At 32.3% G+C, this 18,321-nt stretch overlaps 1 protein-coding gene and 1 long non-coding RNA gene across 2 annotated transcripts; both read right to left on the bottom strand.

Moving 5' to 3' along the window:
- Window positions 1-706: 706 nt before the first annotated feature.
- On the bottom strand, window positions 707-11,061 carry LOC105339866 (uncharacterized). Its single transcript, XM_066066709.1, has 6 exons — window positions 10,765-11,061; window positions 6,248-6,481; window positions 5,346-5,597; window positions 4,187-4,324; window positions 3,684-3,807; window positions 707-1,861 (listed from the first exon to the last, which is right to left on the bottom strand). Exons 1-6 carry the CDS (start codon window positions 10,829-10,831, stop codon window positions 1,687-1,689), a joined length of 990 nt encoding a protein of 329 aa, XP_065922781.1. The 5' UTR covers window positions 10,832-11,061; the 3' UTR covers window positions 707-1,686.
- Window positions 11,062-14,443: 3,382 nt separating this feature from the next.
- LOC117686861 (uncharacterized) lies at window positions 14,444-17,969 on the bottom strand. The gene is made up of 3 exons (XR_004599933.2): window positions 17,836-17,969; window positions 17,480-17,603; window positions 14,444-15,550 (listed from the first exon to the last, which is right to left on the bottom strand). It is a non-coding gene; the product is annotated as an uncharacterized lncRNA (long non-coding RNA).
- Between the last annotated feature and the right edge of the window lie 352 nt (window positions 17,970-18,321).

Raw genomic sequence — 18,321 nt, 5'->3', positions numbered from 1 at the left:
GGCAAAGCGAAAGTGAAACGGTGTTTGGATCTAAGCACAAATCAATACATCTGACAACTCTTAGTTTTCGAAAATAATAGATAAAATCGATGCTATGTATTCTGAAGCATTGTTTTTCACGAAAACTTCTTTATTAATACCATTAAAATAATAAGATTTTAAATTGTACAAACAGTTTAGATATTTTTCAAAGTCGTATTGTATTCCTACGCTAGAGTTCAATGTAGTCTCGTTCAACCAGACGCTTGGCTGTCTCCGTTAACATAAAAAAAACACAGAGTCTTTTTTGCTTGTCGGAGATAAACGGAGAAAGCCGAGCGTTTGGTTGCACAATACAAGAGTTCAATCTTGCCTGGATCCATACATCGTTTACTTTGAATAAATGATAATCGATAAAATCAACTCCCGTCAGTACTTTAGTACTTTGATTATAGGATGCAGTAGCGTGTCTCGCGAGATTCTCATCCCGTAGAATTTAGAAAAGGTGGGATCGACATGTTTTGTGTATTTTTTTTAAAGTTGACATTATTGGTATGTTTATTTATTTCTTTTTTGTAAGTGTCTTGATTGTTTAGTTACATAAACTATTTAGCAGAGTTATCTGAATAAGGAACAACATAAAAAAAAACTTTTTCTCAGCAACTGGTAAATTTTAATATATAATGTAATAAATTTAAGAAATATTTTGTTTTAAACGTTTATTGTATTAAAAGCTCATAAAATATAAACATTTTTGTGTAATACGAGTCAACACTCTCATTTTTTACAACATCAATTTGTTTTACTTTTACTCCATAAACAAATTTGAAATAATAACAATTCAGAACATTTATTTTGTCCAATATCTATTTTCTAAATACAGGATGTGCAAATTAAAAAAAAACAATTGTTTGAGCTCAAATTGTAAAGAGTATAGGTATATATTCAAAATTAATCGACACTTTTTTCAAGTCGCATTAAAAAAAGCATAGCAAGCAAACAATTTTCCCGCAAGTAAAAAAAAAAGCCATAAAATTGTTAAATGCTGAATGAAACAAAAGGCCCGTGTAAAATAACCACTATTAGTTGCTTTTAAAAAAAAAAGTAGGAGGCCAAAAGTAGTGTCTACAACATACAATAAAACATCTGTTTGGTTAAGAAATTATATTTAGGATTATCACCAACTTACCAATTTAGAATGCATCATCTGGTACGCATATTTTCATAATTGTTGCCACATTGCTATATTTTCATATGATCCTAATTTTAATGCATGGAAAACCATAGGACAAGTTCAAATTAGTATGCAATGTGCTGTAATATTTCTTTAAATGTTTTTAATTCTATTATTTTTTTGGTGAGGGGGTGTTTAAGTGCAATAAAAGTGTGAGTTGCAATATGTCATTCTTTCAAAAAAAAAACCCCAAAAAACAAGAAGCACATATTAATCTTGCGCAGCGCAGCACTTAATACTATCAATACTTTGATTCATCATAAGTATGGAATTTGCGAAGCTTCCGGGTTGCGTAATAGATTTGGTTAGATGATATAAACGTTCAGCGGATACACTATATCCGCTGTAAAAATTGCAAGAAAAAAAAGAACAATACGTTATGTCACAGTCCAATACTACATCATGCTGTGTTATTGTCACTAAGCATAACATATCAACATAAATATATACACTTCCTCAACATCTAACTAGAGTTATAACTTGATCTCATCATAGATAGAATTGTCGGTAGTTTTCACTTCTGTGAGCTCCTGGTATTCTGTATTTGCATCCACCTTTTCATGATTATCAATGTCGGCAGTCACGCGTTGTTGATTCCTTGCCTTTGATTTGTTCTGGTTCTTAAAACGTAGTTTGTTTCTGCATTCTCTGGTAGCAAACATAAGTCAATACATTATTGCATATTGTAAATGCTGATATTTTAACTTGAGAGCTTTAATCCAAATGTAATAAAATGCATATTTTTCAATATTTTTTATCGCAATAACATTTTTTTAATATTTTTTAAAATTTCTTTTATGGCAAAAACATTCCTGTATAAAGCATGCATGTCCTTCAAAAAACTTATTGCAAACATAAAGTTAGTTTGCACAGCAACGTGTTACATCTACATTGTATGTATTTCCAAATAGAACCTTTTCATATCATGAATTTTCTGACTTTGTCTGACGATATTGTCATTGAAACACCATGATACATGTACTTTGTACAGGGGAAATGCGTTTTGTACATTTATGACCAGGATAGTGAAGATACTATAGGAAACATTTCAATATGCAGTACTTGGATATGGTGAATAAACTGATTGGTTACAGGTAACAACAGGACTAAAAGAGGGCTGCAAATTCTCTGAATTTTTTTCTTCTTTTTTTTGGTTAACAATTTCATAATGACCAGAACCACAAAAACAGAACCAACAGTAATAAGATGGAATGTCACTACAAAACTTAAAGATTGCAAACGACCTCCTATAATTTCATCAGAAATTCATGACATAAAACAAAATACAAACAAACCTAACTGAATGACAAGCTGGCCTCAGAAGTAATAAAAAGAAAACTAAAGTATTGAGACTCAATACAGATGTAAGAAAGCAGTCAAGAGTGACTGGAAAGAGATGTTGAATCCTTTACCTACCAGGGGGACATGAAAAAAAAGACAAAAGGAAAAGCTGATGAGGATATTAACAACAGTCTTGGAAAGCCAAACCAAATTAAAATTTGAGCTTGTCAAAGTTTTCCATTCACACTAAAACGAAATTAGTTACCAGTCGTATCCAGTAAGTCTTATAATATTTGGCAGAAAAAGTGGAAAGCAGCAGAGAGGGACAAGTAAACAGATTAACACCTTTCAGTATAGATCTTAAAGAAAAATCCAAATTGTAAGATATCCAGATCAAATTCTTAAGAAAAACCGCTATATGGGAACAAAAAACAACACGAGTAACCTATTTATACTGTTTAGGAAATGAAAATTGATTGGCCATGAAATAAGAATGCAAAACGCAAAAATCTGTACAACCGCTTTGACATGGCATCCAAAAGGAAGAATGAAAAAAGAAGGCCGGCTTAAAACAACATGACACAGGAATTGAGATAAAAAAGTATCACAGCTTAGGTGGAATAGCTAAGCGTCAGCGAGGGCAGCAGCCAAAGGCAGGGACAAGTGAAGGCAGTGTGTCAGGGCCTAATGTGCCAGCGGGCATAAAGAGATTAGGTGAGAGGTGAGGTGACATTTAGTTAGCTTATTGTTTTGCGGTGTATTTATTTCCAAACACATGATAACATTATCATTCATAATTTTCGACTTTAAAAGTTGAATTGATCAATATTTTTTAGTTATTTATAAAACTAGTTTCACTTACATGGATAATCGTTATGGATTGTTTTGCATATTACGAACAAATAACACACGGACGAAGTTTTAAAAAAGAATAAACATATTTTTGGCTTTTCTTAACAAGAAATCAAAATATCAAGCGAAATTTATCAAATGGTTTTTCTTACGCATGTTTGGTATAACAGAATGAACAACAGTTCATTTAACCAACCTATGAGTATTGAACATGTACGAATATTTTTTTAAAAGATAGCCCATAAAACCAAACAAACAAACAAAACAAAAACAGTAAAACACAGAGTAGGTTGACTATAACTTCACAAAACAAATGAGACAAATGTTATTCACTTACCTGATTGTGAAGATAATGTTGATTACAAAGGAAATGACAAATAAAGTGGCAAATAAAGGAGCAAAACTGTACAATATCGATGAAAGGTCATCTGGATCACCAAGAGGTATCTCCAACAAGTGCGCTGCAAGTCAATATATTTTAGGTGTAATGATTATAATAGATAGATAAATAAATAGAGAGATAGATAGATAGATAGATAGATAGATAGATAGATAGATAGATAGATAGATAGAGAGATAGCGAGATAGATAGATAGATAGATAGATAGATAGATAAATAGATAGATAGATAGATAGATAGATAGATAGATAGATAGATAGATAGATAGATAGATAGATAGATAGATAGATAGATAGATAGATAGAGATGGTAATGAAAGCGATATAGTTTCAAAAGTAGATACATAAATAGGTGTATGTATCAAAATACAAATTATTCATTCTCTCTTCATCATATTTCACTATCAGAAATTGTACGCCACGTAAAGTTCGTTTTATTACTTTTATTGCATTGTTGACCCTCAATTCCCTCAATATTACTTTGGCGTGTTCCAGATTTGATATCACTGAGACCAAGTTGACAATGTTCATACCATGGGATGGAACAGTTCTCTCCATAATAACCAAATTTTGAGCAACCTTTAAAAATGCACAATTTCCTTAATAAATATATTTAATTGTTATCGTTGAATTCATTCATTAATATATACATGTACTGCATTACATTTATTTTATATACATGAACTATAACCTGAAATGTAAGTTTTTGCAAAAAAATACATTCATTGAACTATAAGTGTCTTTTATTTAACATTCATATTAACCATCAACACTCAAGTTATTAAATCCAGTGTCTTTTCCCTAGATTTTAAACCATAGATGCATCGACGTTTGAGTAATCGAAAAATTACCACTCCTAAACAATGTACATGTAACGTCATAAATAAAACACAGTCAATACGTATACACACATGTTGAATGTCTGTTATGATACATGTAGTTAAGAGAGGGTTTGCGGCTTGCGTTTTTTGGAACTGTACAAAAATTGCATATCATTTTGTGCACTATGCTAAAGTCATATTTTTCTCCTTAAATTCAACTGATTTTACCGACACCATTTTGTAGCTACGAAACCTCCAAATCTATTACTTTATTATCAAAACCGCTTTGGTTTAGTTTTCCGATAGCTTCGAAATCAATTCTGTCAGCTACGTAAAGCTAGACTTCGTTGTGGACTGCGGAAACTGATAAAAACGTTTGTTTCCTGTTATTTTTTCAACGTAAACAACAAAAACACCTCGAAATAAAAAGAATGACGTTAATTATTACGTTATATAAAGTTTAACGTCATATCTAAATTTAAGTCGAGTTTGAATTGCGTCACATTGAACATTTGTGAGTAATCTCCCTTTAACCGCAAACCTTTCCTTAATTATAGAAATAAAATGAACAAGAAAGAAAGTAATTATTCCCCGTGAATGTTTGTGTATTAACATATATCTGGGCAGCATATCGGTAGATTTGTTTTACAAATAAAGAGTAAATGCGGATCTTACATTTAAAAATTATCTGAACTGAGAAAAAGACGGAGGGGGAAGCGTTGAGTTAAGTTATCAGTAAAGACCAAATGATTAGTTTTCATTTTCTTTAAAAATCTTACCAAAAACTTCCAGTTCACATAGTTCGTTGTATGCGTATTCCGAATACCCTGCAGGGAATGGGCGATTAGTCCTATTGTTGTAGAAGATGACGTATCGAGCAAAAATAGGACACGTTATGTTAATAGAGTTAGGTATTGTCTCTAAGGTGAAGTTCTTGTCCTTAAAACACAATACTCCATCATTTTTTTCAGTTGTGTTCGATACGATAACCGAAAATCCCAAAAATCTAGATGCATGGTCGTTTTTAGCATCTACAAATAAATTAAAAATATACAATCATGATCTGTTTACTCGATCCTGTGATTTATGCTGTGGAATAGATCGCTTGATTTGCTGACAAAAAGATTCTTTGAAAAATATTAATGAGCATCATGTTTAACAAAGATGATGATTAATTGATTTATTGTATTCTTCAAATTATATTTTCAAAAGGTTCATATTATCAATGCTCCAAAAGAAAAATAAAATAAAATAAAATAAAACAAAAACAAACAAAATGCCAAAAAGAAAAAAAAAAACCCATAAAAAACAGATGCCATTTAGACAAAGAAATACCCATTGAAGTGTCTGTAGATTATATAAATAGCAGTGATAATATCATATAAACTTATAAATATTTATTCGCGTTATAAAGATGCCACATACAGAAAGACGCGAGATCTATAGTTCTGTAATTATATAGGTGTTACTCAAAATTCAATTCACCTGCATTTTGTTGTTAGGTAAATCGAAGATTTACAACGTTCAGTGCTTTAAGTAAGTCACTGACCAAAATTATTTATCTATAGATCTGTGATTTTTAATAAACCCTAGAAATCAATTACTAACAAAAGATTAATTAAACCAAATACATGTCTTGAATAAATGCTTCAATGCTATAGTAGTTCATAAAACAACCTACCCCATGGAAGTTCATCCGTTCTGTGCTGGATGAATATTCGATATATGTTCAGTATTTCTCCAAGGTCAACTCTCCATTCTGCTGTTGCTTTTCTCTCTGCTGATATTGTACACTCTCCCCCTGAAGCAGAGAGGTTAGATTTTCGGCCATCTACGGCCCGTTGTGCTCCCCAACCGAGTATTATATTTTTCCAGGGGAACCTCTCCCATGCTTCTTTATTCAAAGCAATGTTTTCTGTCACAGATTAAAAACAAAAACTGTTACAATAAACTCACTAAAAATGATGATATACATGTATGTACTTTGAAACAACATAAAGTGAATGACAGAACATTGGCACGTATATCTCGTATACAGGAAGTAGTTTTATACTTGTTTCCTAGTTGGGTACACTGGACATCTAGCTTAATCTGGAGCTTATAAAACATATCTCATTAGAACATTTTTTGACATTTTGTCCTCGAAATTAAACATTTGATGCAACTGTTGATGCGTTTTTGTTTAATAAAGGTCACAATACTTAACTATGGTACATTTTTGTCATTTTTTATATTTATGTAAAAGTGTCAATCAAAGAACCTTCCATTTCACGTAGATTACAGTATTCAATATTTGTTGGATACTAATGTTTGTATTTGTTGATTTAATCAATTGAATTTTTTGTGTGGAAGTCTAAATTTTAAATTGTACGTTTATTATTTCCACAAACTAACGTGTCCTTGAAAAAGTGATTTTCATTAAATCTACAAAAATTGATGTCCATCGATAATGATATACAGTACAGCTCACGAGTATCCCGACAAAAACACCGACCACCGTGTTTGAAAGTCCACGCTGAGCGTGGAAGTGTCGGTACCTTTGATCTATTGTTCTCTGTTACGGCCACGAAACGAGAAAAAACACGGTGCGACACGGTGCAACGCGATGCAACACGGACACTAACACGGTGTAACACGCGGTATTTACCTGTGAAAATAGGAGGATTTGGGAATAAAACTTAATATAAAGAATAAAATATTTATTGATGTACGTAAGAGAATGAAAGAAAAAGACAAAGAAATAGAAATAAATAAAATTTTTAGGCACGCAATTTTCAGACGTATGTGATTGTTACGGTTGATTTTTGTTGATATTAAAAATCGATATCGCCCACATAAAGGTTTGATCAATTAAAACACTAACACTTTCTTTTCCTTTTTAACATTCAAATAAACGGTTCCATAAGTTTTTGTTTCAGTCCGTTTTTAAACGTAGTAGTAATCGTAGTTACTGTAGTTTGGCAGTTTCAATAGTGCATAGAACCATAACTGTGATCTTTTCTCACTTATACTCTATACAACGATAACAAATCTAACGGGTTGTCGAAAACAAATGAACTTTCTCTAAGTAATATAATTATACAGCTTTATATCTAATATATTTTCAAATTTTCTTTCTTTTATACATATGTGTGATGTACTTGTCCATGTAGTACCGCACGGTACATATTCATAGCGCTAAGAATCCGTGGATCGGTACTTGATATTTTTTTTATTTCATCTTTATAGCAACTTGAGTTTAGAAATTATTTGTGTTCCACGAAACTACAGTTTACTCAGTATTGCAATAATTACTGTTTGATTGTTTAATGATCGTCATATAAAAGAGAGAGAGAGAGAGAGAGAGAGAGAGAGAGAGAGAGAGAGAGAGAGAATACCAGTAGGAGTTTGATTTAAGACATTTTACTTGTAATTCAGTGTAATAAGTTAGATTTATAGTTTCCATTATATTGAACCCTTTTCCCTAAAATTGCGATAGAATATATGCAGTTAGGGTCCACGTGCTATCCCTGTCAATCAAATCAGCCATGAGATAGACCACGTGCTCCTTCCATGATATGGAAAAATGCCGTTCTATTGTTTTTTCAAGTCCGCAAAATAGAAAAATGTTTAACAATGAAGTATTCAGTGTTTGAAATGTTTAGTTTCTTTATTCTTATACTGCATGTATGAGGGTTGGAATATTACGTTGTAAAATTCTCTCTCTCTCTCTCTCTCTCTCTCTCTCTCTCTCTCTCTCTCTCTCTCTCTCTCTCTCTCTCTCTCTCTCTCTCTCTGTGTACTTTTGTGCAATCATTTTAGAATTATCATAGTTCTATTTGTATGAATTTAATTCATTTATTTTAGATCCATGGTTTTAATATCGATTTCAACACAATGACTAAAAGTTTGTAAAGTTCACGATGTAATAAGATTTTTCGTTAAAGTTTCGACGCAATTTCACATCAATAAAGTTGTGTGTTCTAAATGCTTTCAAAAAGTGACCGGTATTATCTCATCCATCTTTTTAATCAATCAGGTTTTTTTCGTACATACATGTATGTGTACCCGGTAAATAATTTCTTATCGCAAGTTAATACTTTGAAATTCCCGCATTTATAGAGTTGCTGAATTGTTCCCCGGATCCACGCGCCAATAGTCTTACGTGTAGTTGTTTGTGTACATATCTACAGACAATTTTTTTGTTTGTTAGAGATTAGGAAAAATCATTGAACTAACAAAGTAGAAGTAAGATATATTCAGACCATATACACGACGAGTTGTGATGAGTTACCAAACAGGTGTTCGCGGAAAGGTGTGAATAACGGCATCTCGAGTACACCTGTTCAGACGTCCAAATATACACAAAATTAGTTGTAAATTCCAATGACACCTAGCAAGACAGACAATAACACCTGTTGTGTATAGAACCCAAGATGAAAGACAATGCTGTGTATCTGATCAGCTTCCGTACATCGCACGAGTGATTTGTTTCATGTGAAATCACGAGGCCATTACCAGCTATACGGAAATAAAGTTGAAAATTATTTTATGAAATGCGGGTATTTTTTAATACATGTACAATGCTTGAATGTAATTTAACAAGAGTTTGTTCATGTATTTATCTATAATCTATAATATAAAAGTGATTTTTTGTTTATTTATTGCTACATAAATAGCTGAGGTCCAAATTAATCGAGTAACCCGTAATATGGGGTTGTTATTTACCACAGCACATCAACAGCACATGTTTTTAGAAAAACATGATCTGAAATGTTTTAATTTATCATTTTTTTATTGGTTTAAAGTAAGGCTGTAAATTAATTGATAAATCAGAAAGTGTTTACAGATAACAGAAATAAGACGTTTAAGCTCCCGACATTTTAATAGGATCGTCAGTTACAACATCACGTGTGTTTAGAAAAAAAAAACCAAGATGAATTAAATTGATTTGAATTTTGATTATATATTAATTGATTATTAAATATTTTTGGTGAATTTATTTCAATTCATTTAAGTACATTGTCAAATGAATTAAAAGGTACCCATTAACGTCGAGTTTTCAGATCACAAAAAATTAACTTCACGTTGACAGCCTCGACAATTTTTTGGGTCCGTGCAACTTAGGTCGACATTCTTTTTTTTTTTAAATGTGAAAAGGATATATATGTTTCAACCCTTGTTTAGCCATAATTTCTTTATTTCTAAACATACGCTATTTCTATCAACGTCTCAGGTAACGATATCCACGGATTAACACAGTGGCCACGGAGTTACACAGGCGGCCACGGTGCGACACGGTGCTTTTTCTTGAATTTTCCAATACACATACACGGTGTCACACCGTGTGCACGGTGCGACACAGACCGTTTTCCACCGTGTTTTTTACACGGTGGGTGTCGGGATACTCGTGAGCTGTACTGTAACCACAGTATTCACATGTGATGAAATATATAAAAGAACTTTTAAGAATGTAAAAATTATCAATTAGAATTGCTTTAAGCAACATCAATAGATAAATAGTGGGAATTAATTAAATCAATTATAACATAACACAACATATAACATTCGTGTTTAAGAGATTATAAGTTTGTGCTTGATGAGTATCTAAATCCAAATTGATTCTACATTGTAAAACTAAAAGAAACGTAGAATATTTTCTTTTTTTAATATTTCTATTCATTTTTTTAAAATATGTTTTATAATGCGTGGAGAACTAATGTATTTTTCTTTTAAAATATCATTATATAATATATAGATACAAAATAAACTTCTCATGATAAGTCTATGATTACATGTACCCCCCTCTCTCTCTCTCTCTCTCTCTCTCTCTCTCTCTCTCTCAGTAATGTTTCAAAAAAACTGTCTTGTTAACAGTAGAACTACCTTAATATAATAAGTTTTCAGACACATACAATTAACTTTGAAAAAGGTTTGATTTATGACTCTCTCTCTCTTTCTTTCTCTCTCTCTCTTACTCTCTCTCTCTTTTTTTCTCTCTCTCTCTCTCTCTCTCTCTCTCTCTCTCTCTCTCTCTCTCTCTCTCTCTCTCTCTCTCTCTCTCTCTCTCTCTCTCTCTCTCTCTCTTAGTAATGTTTCAACGCGTTGCATAACAAAACTATCTTGTAAAGAGTGGAGCTATTTTAATATAATAGTTTTGCAGAAAAATATAATCAGGGAAAAAAAGTTGATTCATGACTATAATCTAAAGATACGTACCATAAGCTATTGCCAGATATAAGGACATCTGAAGAAATAAAGCTCTCCAAGTAATTTCCATCAGCATAATCGTTGATGCAACAACAAAAAAAATACAAGAAGGAGAAAAACATAGGTTATATAAACAGGAAAGATTAACGCATGTTTCTTGACTGCTACAAATACATGCCTTTACGGGGACAATGGATCATTCACTCTTCCTTACCGCATATCCTGTTTCGATTATTTGCATGACTTTCAAGACTTTGACAAATATATGTTCATTCAGGAAAAGTATGATTACACTAAGGCAGATACTTCAGAACAACAGACACATAATAAAAAACGTGTGTGTTACTGAATTACATAACTCTGCTATTTTAGTTATACATGTATTTAGGTTGATTTCTTTTAATTGACTAAGTCATCTTTAAGAAATAATACAGTTCACTTAAAATCCAGATTAATATACATTTTGCGTTTTAAAAAACAGTTAACTCACAGAAAAAAAAGAATTAAAGCTCTGTAGTCGAATTGTTTTATGTTTTATGTCATTTTCCCTCCACCGAAACATTGTCTACTTAGACAGACATTTAAATGGGCACCTCGCAGTTTTCTGCATGGATTCTCAAAGAGAGCTAAAATTCGACATAAAATACATACAGTGATTGTGTGAATCAGTCAGCGTTATATAGTATTGCAAATGTCTATATGGATAATTTCAGAAATATTAATTTAATATTCCAATGAATGTTCAATCTCCATGCAAATCATCTTTAGCATGCGATGGGTACACACATGCTATGGTTGATCTGTACACTAAGCTCGGTCATATACAAATGCAGTGTACATTATAGTTCATAGAATGTGTACACGCAATATACGGACTTATTTATTATTTTCTTAACTCGGTTCGAATAAATTATTTTTTACACAGAATCCAGTTTAAAAAAAAATCACTGCAACCGCCTGTAATTACACGTGTAAGCTTGATAGGTTGAATGTGATCTATCTTAAAATGTAAATCATGCCAACTCAATGTTAATATCAAGTAAAATCTTTTTTTTAAAAATCAAAACATATATAATATAGTGATTCTATTGTATGTGACATAAGGTTCTTTTGTATTACATTGCCACAGTTCGCTTGCGGATTCATGCTCAATGGCCGCATTCTCTCCGCTACATGCGAGTGATGGGTTACGTAATCAAATACACAGAGCTTACGGAAAAGGGTGTATTTAGAATGCTATCGCAGTTAAAATCATGTGACAATTAGTTTTCACTAAATTAGTTTGCATAATTTTTGAAAGGATGAGAACAAAAAGATTAAACTTATTTTTTAATTACACGTGTAAGCTTGATAGGTTGAATGTGATCTATCTTAAAATGTAAATCATGCCAACTCAATGTTAATATCAAGTAAAATCTTTTTTTTTTAAATCAAAACATATATAATATAGTGATTCTATTGTATGTGACATAAGGTTCTTTTGTATTACATTGCCACAGTTCGCTTGCGGATTCATGCTCAATGGCCGCATTCTCTTCGCTACATGCGAGTGATGGGTTACGTAATCAAATACACAGAGCTTACGGAAAAGGGTGTATTTAAAATGCTATCGCAGTTAAAATCATGTGCCAATTAGTTTTCACTAAATTAGTTTGCATAATTTTTGAAAGGATGAGAACAAAAAGATTAAACTTATTTTTTATTTCTTGCTTTTCAAGGTATGTTTTTATATCAAACAGCTAGATGAAAATCTCTAGCATCCATGATTTTAAAATAAATTGTTTACCAAATTTTTTATCAAAAACGTGTTTACCTGGTGTTTGTTATGAAGAGAACCAATTTAATTGATTAGTATATTGATAGAAAACCATACAAGAATACATGTATAACAGGTTTTCTATAAAAAAAAAATAACCAATCAAGTTGGTAGTCTTTATAACAAACACCAGGTAAACATGTGTTTTATAAAAAAAAAATACGTGTTGTAATACCTTAAATGAATACATTAATAGTACTTTCATTCATATTTCAATATGGGGCATTGTTTAATTCCATAATTGTAGAGAAACAGCCTGACGACATGTAAAAGTACATGCCTGATGTAGTTTTGTTCAAATTATCGATTCCAGCGTGCAGAAATATCGTGGGGTGTCCAAAAACCGTTACACGAGCTCTTGCATACGCTGCAGGAGGTCTCACATCCGCTGCATACGTTTAAGTGCTCTCATCAAGTCTCCTCAAAATAATGGACATGCACAATATTCAGACGCGACCGAATGCGGTCCAAAATTTTGCATCCCAACGCACGAACAATAGTGCGAACGTTTTACAACGTTATGTGTACTCGCAAGACTGATGCAAAATTTTTAAAGGTCGTAAAATTAATTGCTGCTGTTTTTGCGTGTGTTTTGTGACCATGAGACTGTTGCTCAACATGTCACATGCAATCTTGCAACGTTTTACTACCATTGCACGACTTAAATACCCTGTATTATCATCTCTGTTTCAGACCACATTTGACAATATACATTTATTGCATAATGGTGACGGAAATATCAAGATGTATTACTCCAAGAAAAATCATATATACCGAGGGTTTCTCCGTATGAACATTAATGCAATAAACGTTTTATTATATCGAACAACATATGATTAAACAAAAAAAGTTGATTTCTAAAAATAACCTGACTTTTCAATAGCAATAACGTCGTGATTGTTTGATTTCCTAAGTTACTTTCTCACTTTTCTTTCATAATTTCGAATCATAGATAGTTAAGTTGGTTTTGTGATATAAGAGAATCATAAATATTTTTGATTTTATCGTGTTTTTCTGCATCGTATGCTCATATCGGCATTTTCATTCCTATGAAATCGCTCTGTCACGTGACTCTCTAGAACAATCAGATATAATAGAATATTGAGGTATAATAATAAATGCTGCTGCATCCCTGTTTCTCCTTGGGCGGCATGTTCTCTCGCCTTCAACTATGTCTACTGAATATGGGTGGTGTATACCCCCTCTGATTCGCAAGAGCATTCGTACCATGGAACGCATGATCGCACGTCCAACCGCATTGTCGCACGTTTAATCGCCCGATCATCTGGTTTCTCGCGCGATCCTATTGCATTATCTTTCAACAGTCGCATTTATTGTACTACAGTTGCATATGGACGCAAAATATATCGAAGATTTAATGCATTTACATCGCACAACGCTCGCTTAGATCGTGCGAAAGGAGCTTAAGTACCGTACTTCCGTACGATCGCAAAACTTTATGTGTTCCAAAATCAAGAGTCCAAAGGAAAAAAATATAAAACAGGTGCAAAGCAAACAGGGACATTCACCGTGCATGTTTAAGGAGAGCTTACGTATCTTAAATATTATAGGATAAGTGGCGTGTCTTGCGAGATTCTCATTTAAATCTGCCCGAATACAACCCGTAGAATTTAGAGTAGGTGAGATCGACATGGTTTTTTCCTTAAAAAGAGTGTCTTGATTATTTTGTTACACAATCTATTAAGCACAGTTACCTGAGTATGAAACACAATTAATAGAAATCGAACTTTTTCATAGCACCTGGAGGATTTTAAATATATAATGTCAAACATGTATGGAATATTTTGTTTTAAACTTTTATTGTATTACAAGCTAAGAAAATATTAACTTTTTTGTGTAATACGAGTCAACACTCTCATTTTTACAGCATCAATTTGTTTTACTTTTACTCCATAAACAGATTTGAAATAATAACAATTCAAAACATTTATTTTGTCCAATATTTACTAAATACAGGATGTGCATATTAAAAAAAAACAATTCTTTGAGCTCCAATTGTATAGAGCATAGGTATATATTCAAAATTAATCGACAAATTTTTTCAAGTCGCATTACATAAAACATAGCAAGCAATTTTCCCGCAAGTACAAAGCCATCAATTTGTTATGCTAAATTAAACAAAAGTCCCATGTAAAATAACCTCCATTAGTTGCTTTTTAAATAAAAAAAGTAGGAGGCCAACAGTAGTGTCTACAACAGACAATAACACGTTTGATTAGTTAAGAAATTATATTTAGGATTATCACCAACTTACCAATTTAGAATGCATCATCTGGTATGCATATTTTCATAACAGATTCACTGTTGCCACATTGCTATATTTTCATATGAACCTAATTTTAATGCATGGAAAACCATAGGACAAGTTCAAATTAGTATGCAATGTGCTGTAATATTTCTTTAAATGTTTTTAATTCTATTATTTTTTGGTGAGGGGGTGTTTAAGTGCAATAAAAGTGTGAGTTGCAATTTGTCATTCTTTCAAAAAAAAAAAACAAACAAAAGAACAAGAAGCACATATTAATCTTGCGCAGCGCAGTACTTAGACTATCAATACTTTGATTCATCATAAGTAGGGAATTTGCGAAGCTTCCGGGTTGCGTAATAGATTTGGTTATATGATATAAACGTTTAGCGGATACACTATATCCGCTGTAAAAATTGCAAGAAAAAAGAAGAACAAGACGTTATGTCACAGTCCAATACTACAGCATGCTGTGTTATTGTCACTAAGCATAACATTTCAACATAAATATATCAACTTCCTCATCATCTAACTAGAGTAATAACTTGATCTCATCATAGATAGAATTGTCGGTAGTTTTCACTTCTGTGAGCTCCTGGTACTCTGTATTTGCATCCACCTTTTCATGAATATCAATGTCGGGAGTCACGCGTTGTTGATTCCTTGCCTTTGATTTGTTCTGGTTCTTAAAACGTAGTTTCTTTCTGCATTCTCTGGCAGCAAACATAAGTCAATACATTATTGCATATTGTAAATGCTGACATTTTAACATGAGAGCTTTAATCCAAATGTTATTAAATGCATTTTTTTAAATATTTTTTATTGCAAAAACATTTTTTAAAAATTTCTTTTATGGCAAAAACATTCCTGTATAAAGCATGCACGTCCTTCAAAAAACTTATTGCAAACATAACGTTAGTTTGCACAGCAATGTGTAACATCAGCATTGTATGTATTTTAAAATAGCACATTTTCATATCATGAATATTCTGACTTTGTCTGACGATAGTGTCATTGAAACACCATGATACACGCACTTTGTGAAACGGAAATGCGTTTTGTACATTTATGATTATCTGGATTGAAGAAACACTACCGGGGGAAAAACTTGATTGTAAAAATGAAAAAAAAAATGATAGATCGATAGGTGACCTTTGATCAATAATGGAATTTATTGCATCACAGATAAACTGGTCAGGATAGTGAAGATACAACAGGAAATATTTCAATATGCAGTACTTGGATATGGTAGATAAACTGATTGGTTCCAGGTAACAACAGGACTAAAAGAGGGCTGCAAATTCTCTGAATTTCTTTCTTCTTCTTTTTTTTGGTTAACAATTTCATAATGACCAGAACCACAAAAACAGAACCAACAGGAATAAGATGGAATGTCACTACAAAACTTGAAGTTTGCAAACGACCTCCTATACTTTCATCAGAAATTCATGACATAAAACAAAATACAAACAAACCTAACTGAAAGACAAGCTGACCTCAGAAGTAATAAAAAGAAAACTAAAGTATTGAGACTCAATACAGATGTAAGAAAGCAGTTAAGAGCGATGGGAAAGAGATGTTGAATCCTTTACCTACCAGGGGGACATGAAAAAAAAAAAACAAAAGGAAAAGCTGATGAGGATATTAACAACAGTCTTGGAAAGCCAAACCAAATTAAAATTTGAGCTTGTCAAAGTTTTCCATTCACACTAAAACGAAATTACTTAACAGTCTTATCCAGTAAGTCTTATATTATTTGGCAGTGAAAGTGGAAAGCAACAGAGAGGAACAAGTAAACAGATTAACACCTTTCAGTATAGATCTTAAAGAAAAATCCTAATTGTAAGATATCCAGATCAAATTCTTCAGACAAACCGCTATATGGGAACAAAAAACAACACGAGTAACCTATTTATACTGTTTGGGAAATGGAAATTGATTGGCCATTACATAAAAATACAAAACTCAAGAATTTGTACAACAACTGCATTGACATGGCACCCAGAAGGAAGAAGGAAAATGCAACATGACACAGAAACACAGATAAAAAATATCACAGCATGAGTGAAACAGCTGAGCGTCAGCGAGGGCGGCAGCCAAATTCAGGGACAAGTGAAGGCAGTGTGTCAGGGCCTAATGTGCCAGCGGGCATAAAGAGATTAGGTGAGAGGTGAGGTGACATTTAGTTAGCTTATTGTTTTGCGGTGTATTTATTTCCAAACACATGATAACATTATCATTGATAATTTTCGACTTGAAAAGTTGAATTGATCAATATTTTTTAGTTATTTATAAAACTAGTTTCACTTACATGGATAATCGTTATGGATTGTTTTGCATATTACGAACAAATAACACACGGACGAAGTTTAAAAAAAGAATAAACATATTTTTGGCTTTTCTTAACAAGAAATCAAAATATCAAGCGAAATTTATCAAATGGTTTTTCTTACGCATGTTTGGTATAACAGAATGAACAACAGTTTATTTGACCAACCTATGAGTATTGTAAATGTACGAATATTTTTAAAAGATAGCCCATAAAAACCAAACAAACAAACAAAACAAAAACAGTAAAACACAAGGATGAGTACGTTGACTATCAATTCACAAAACAAATGGGACAAATGTTATTCACTTACCTGATTGTGAAGATAATGTTGATTACAAAGGAAATGGCAAATAAAGTAGCAAATAAAGGAGCAAAACTGTACAATATCGATGAAAGGTCATCTGGATCACCAAGCGGTATATCCAACAGGTGCGCTGCAAGTCATTATATTTTTGTGTAATGATAATGATAATAATAATAATATATATATATATAGAGAGAGAGAGAGAGAGAGAGAGAGAGAGAGAGAGAGAGAGAGAGAGAGAGGCGATAGAGTTTCATAGGTAGATAAATATATGTGTATGTATCAACACACAGAATATTCATGCTGTCTCCATTATACTTCACTATTAGAAAGTTTATGCCACGTAAAGTTCGCTTTATTACTTTTATTGCATTGTTGACCTTCAAATCCATCAACATTACTTAGGCGTGTTCCAGATTCGATATCACTGAGACCAGGTTGACTATGGTCATAACATGGCATGGAACAGTTTTCTCCATAATAACCAAATTTTGAGCAACCTTAAAAAACGCACAATCTCCTTATTAATTATATTTTAATTGTTATCGTTGAATTCATTCATAAATTTATACGTGTACTGCATTACATGTATTGTATATACATGAAGTATAACCTGAAATGTAAGTTTATGCAGAAAATCCATTTATTGACCTATTAGTATCTATTATTCAACATTCATATTAACCATCAGCTATAACATCCAAGGTATATTCCCTAAATTTTAAACCATAGATGCGTCGGCGTTTGAGAAATCGAAAAATTACCACTCCTAATCAATGTAACGTCATAAATAAAACACAGTCAATACGTATACACACCTGTTGAATGTCTGTTATGATAGTTAAGAA

Source organism: Magallana gigas, chromosome 1 (assembly GCF_963853765.1).
Source record: "Magallana gigas chromosome 1, xbMagGiga1.1, whole genome shotgun sequence".
NCBI classification, from domain to species: Eukaryota; Metazoa; Mollusca; class Bivalvia; order Ostreida; family Ostreidae; genus Magallana; species Magallana gigas.
This window is presented reverse-complemented; position numbering and strand designations above follow the sequence as displayed.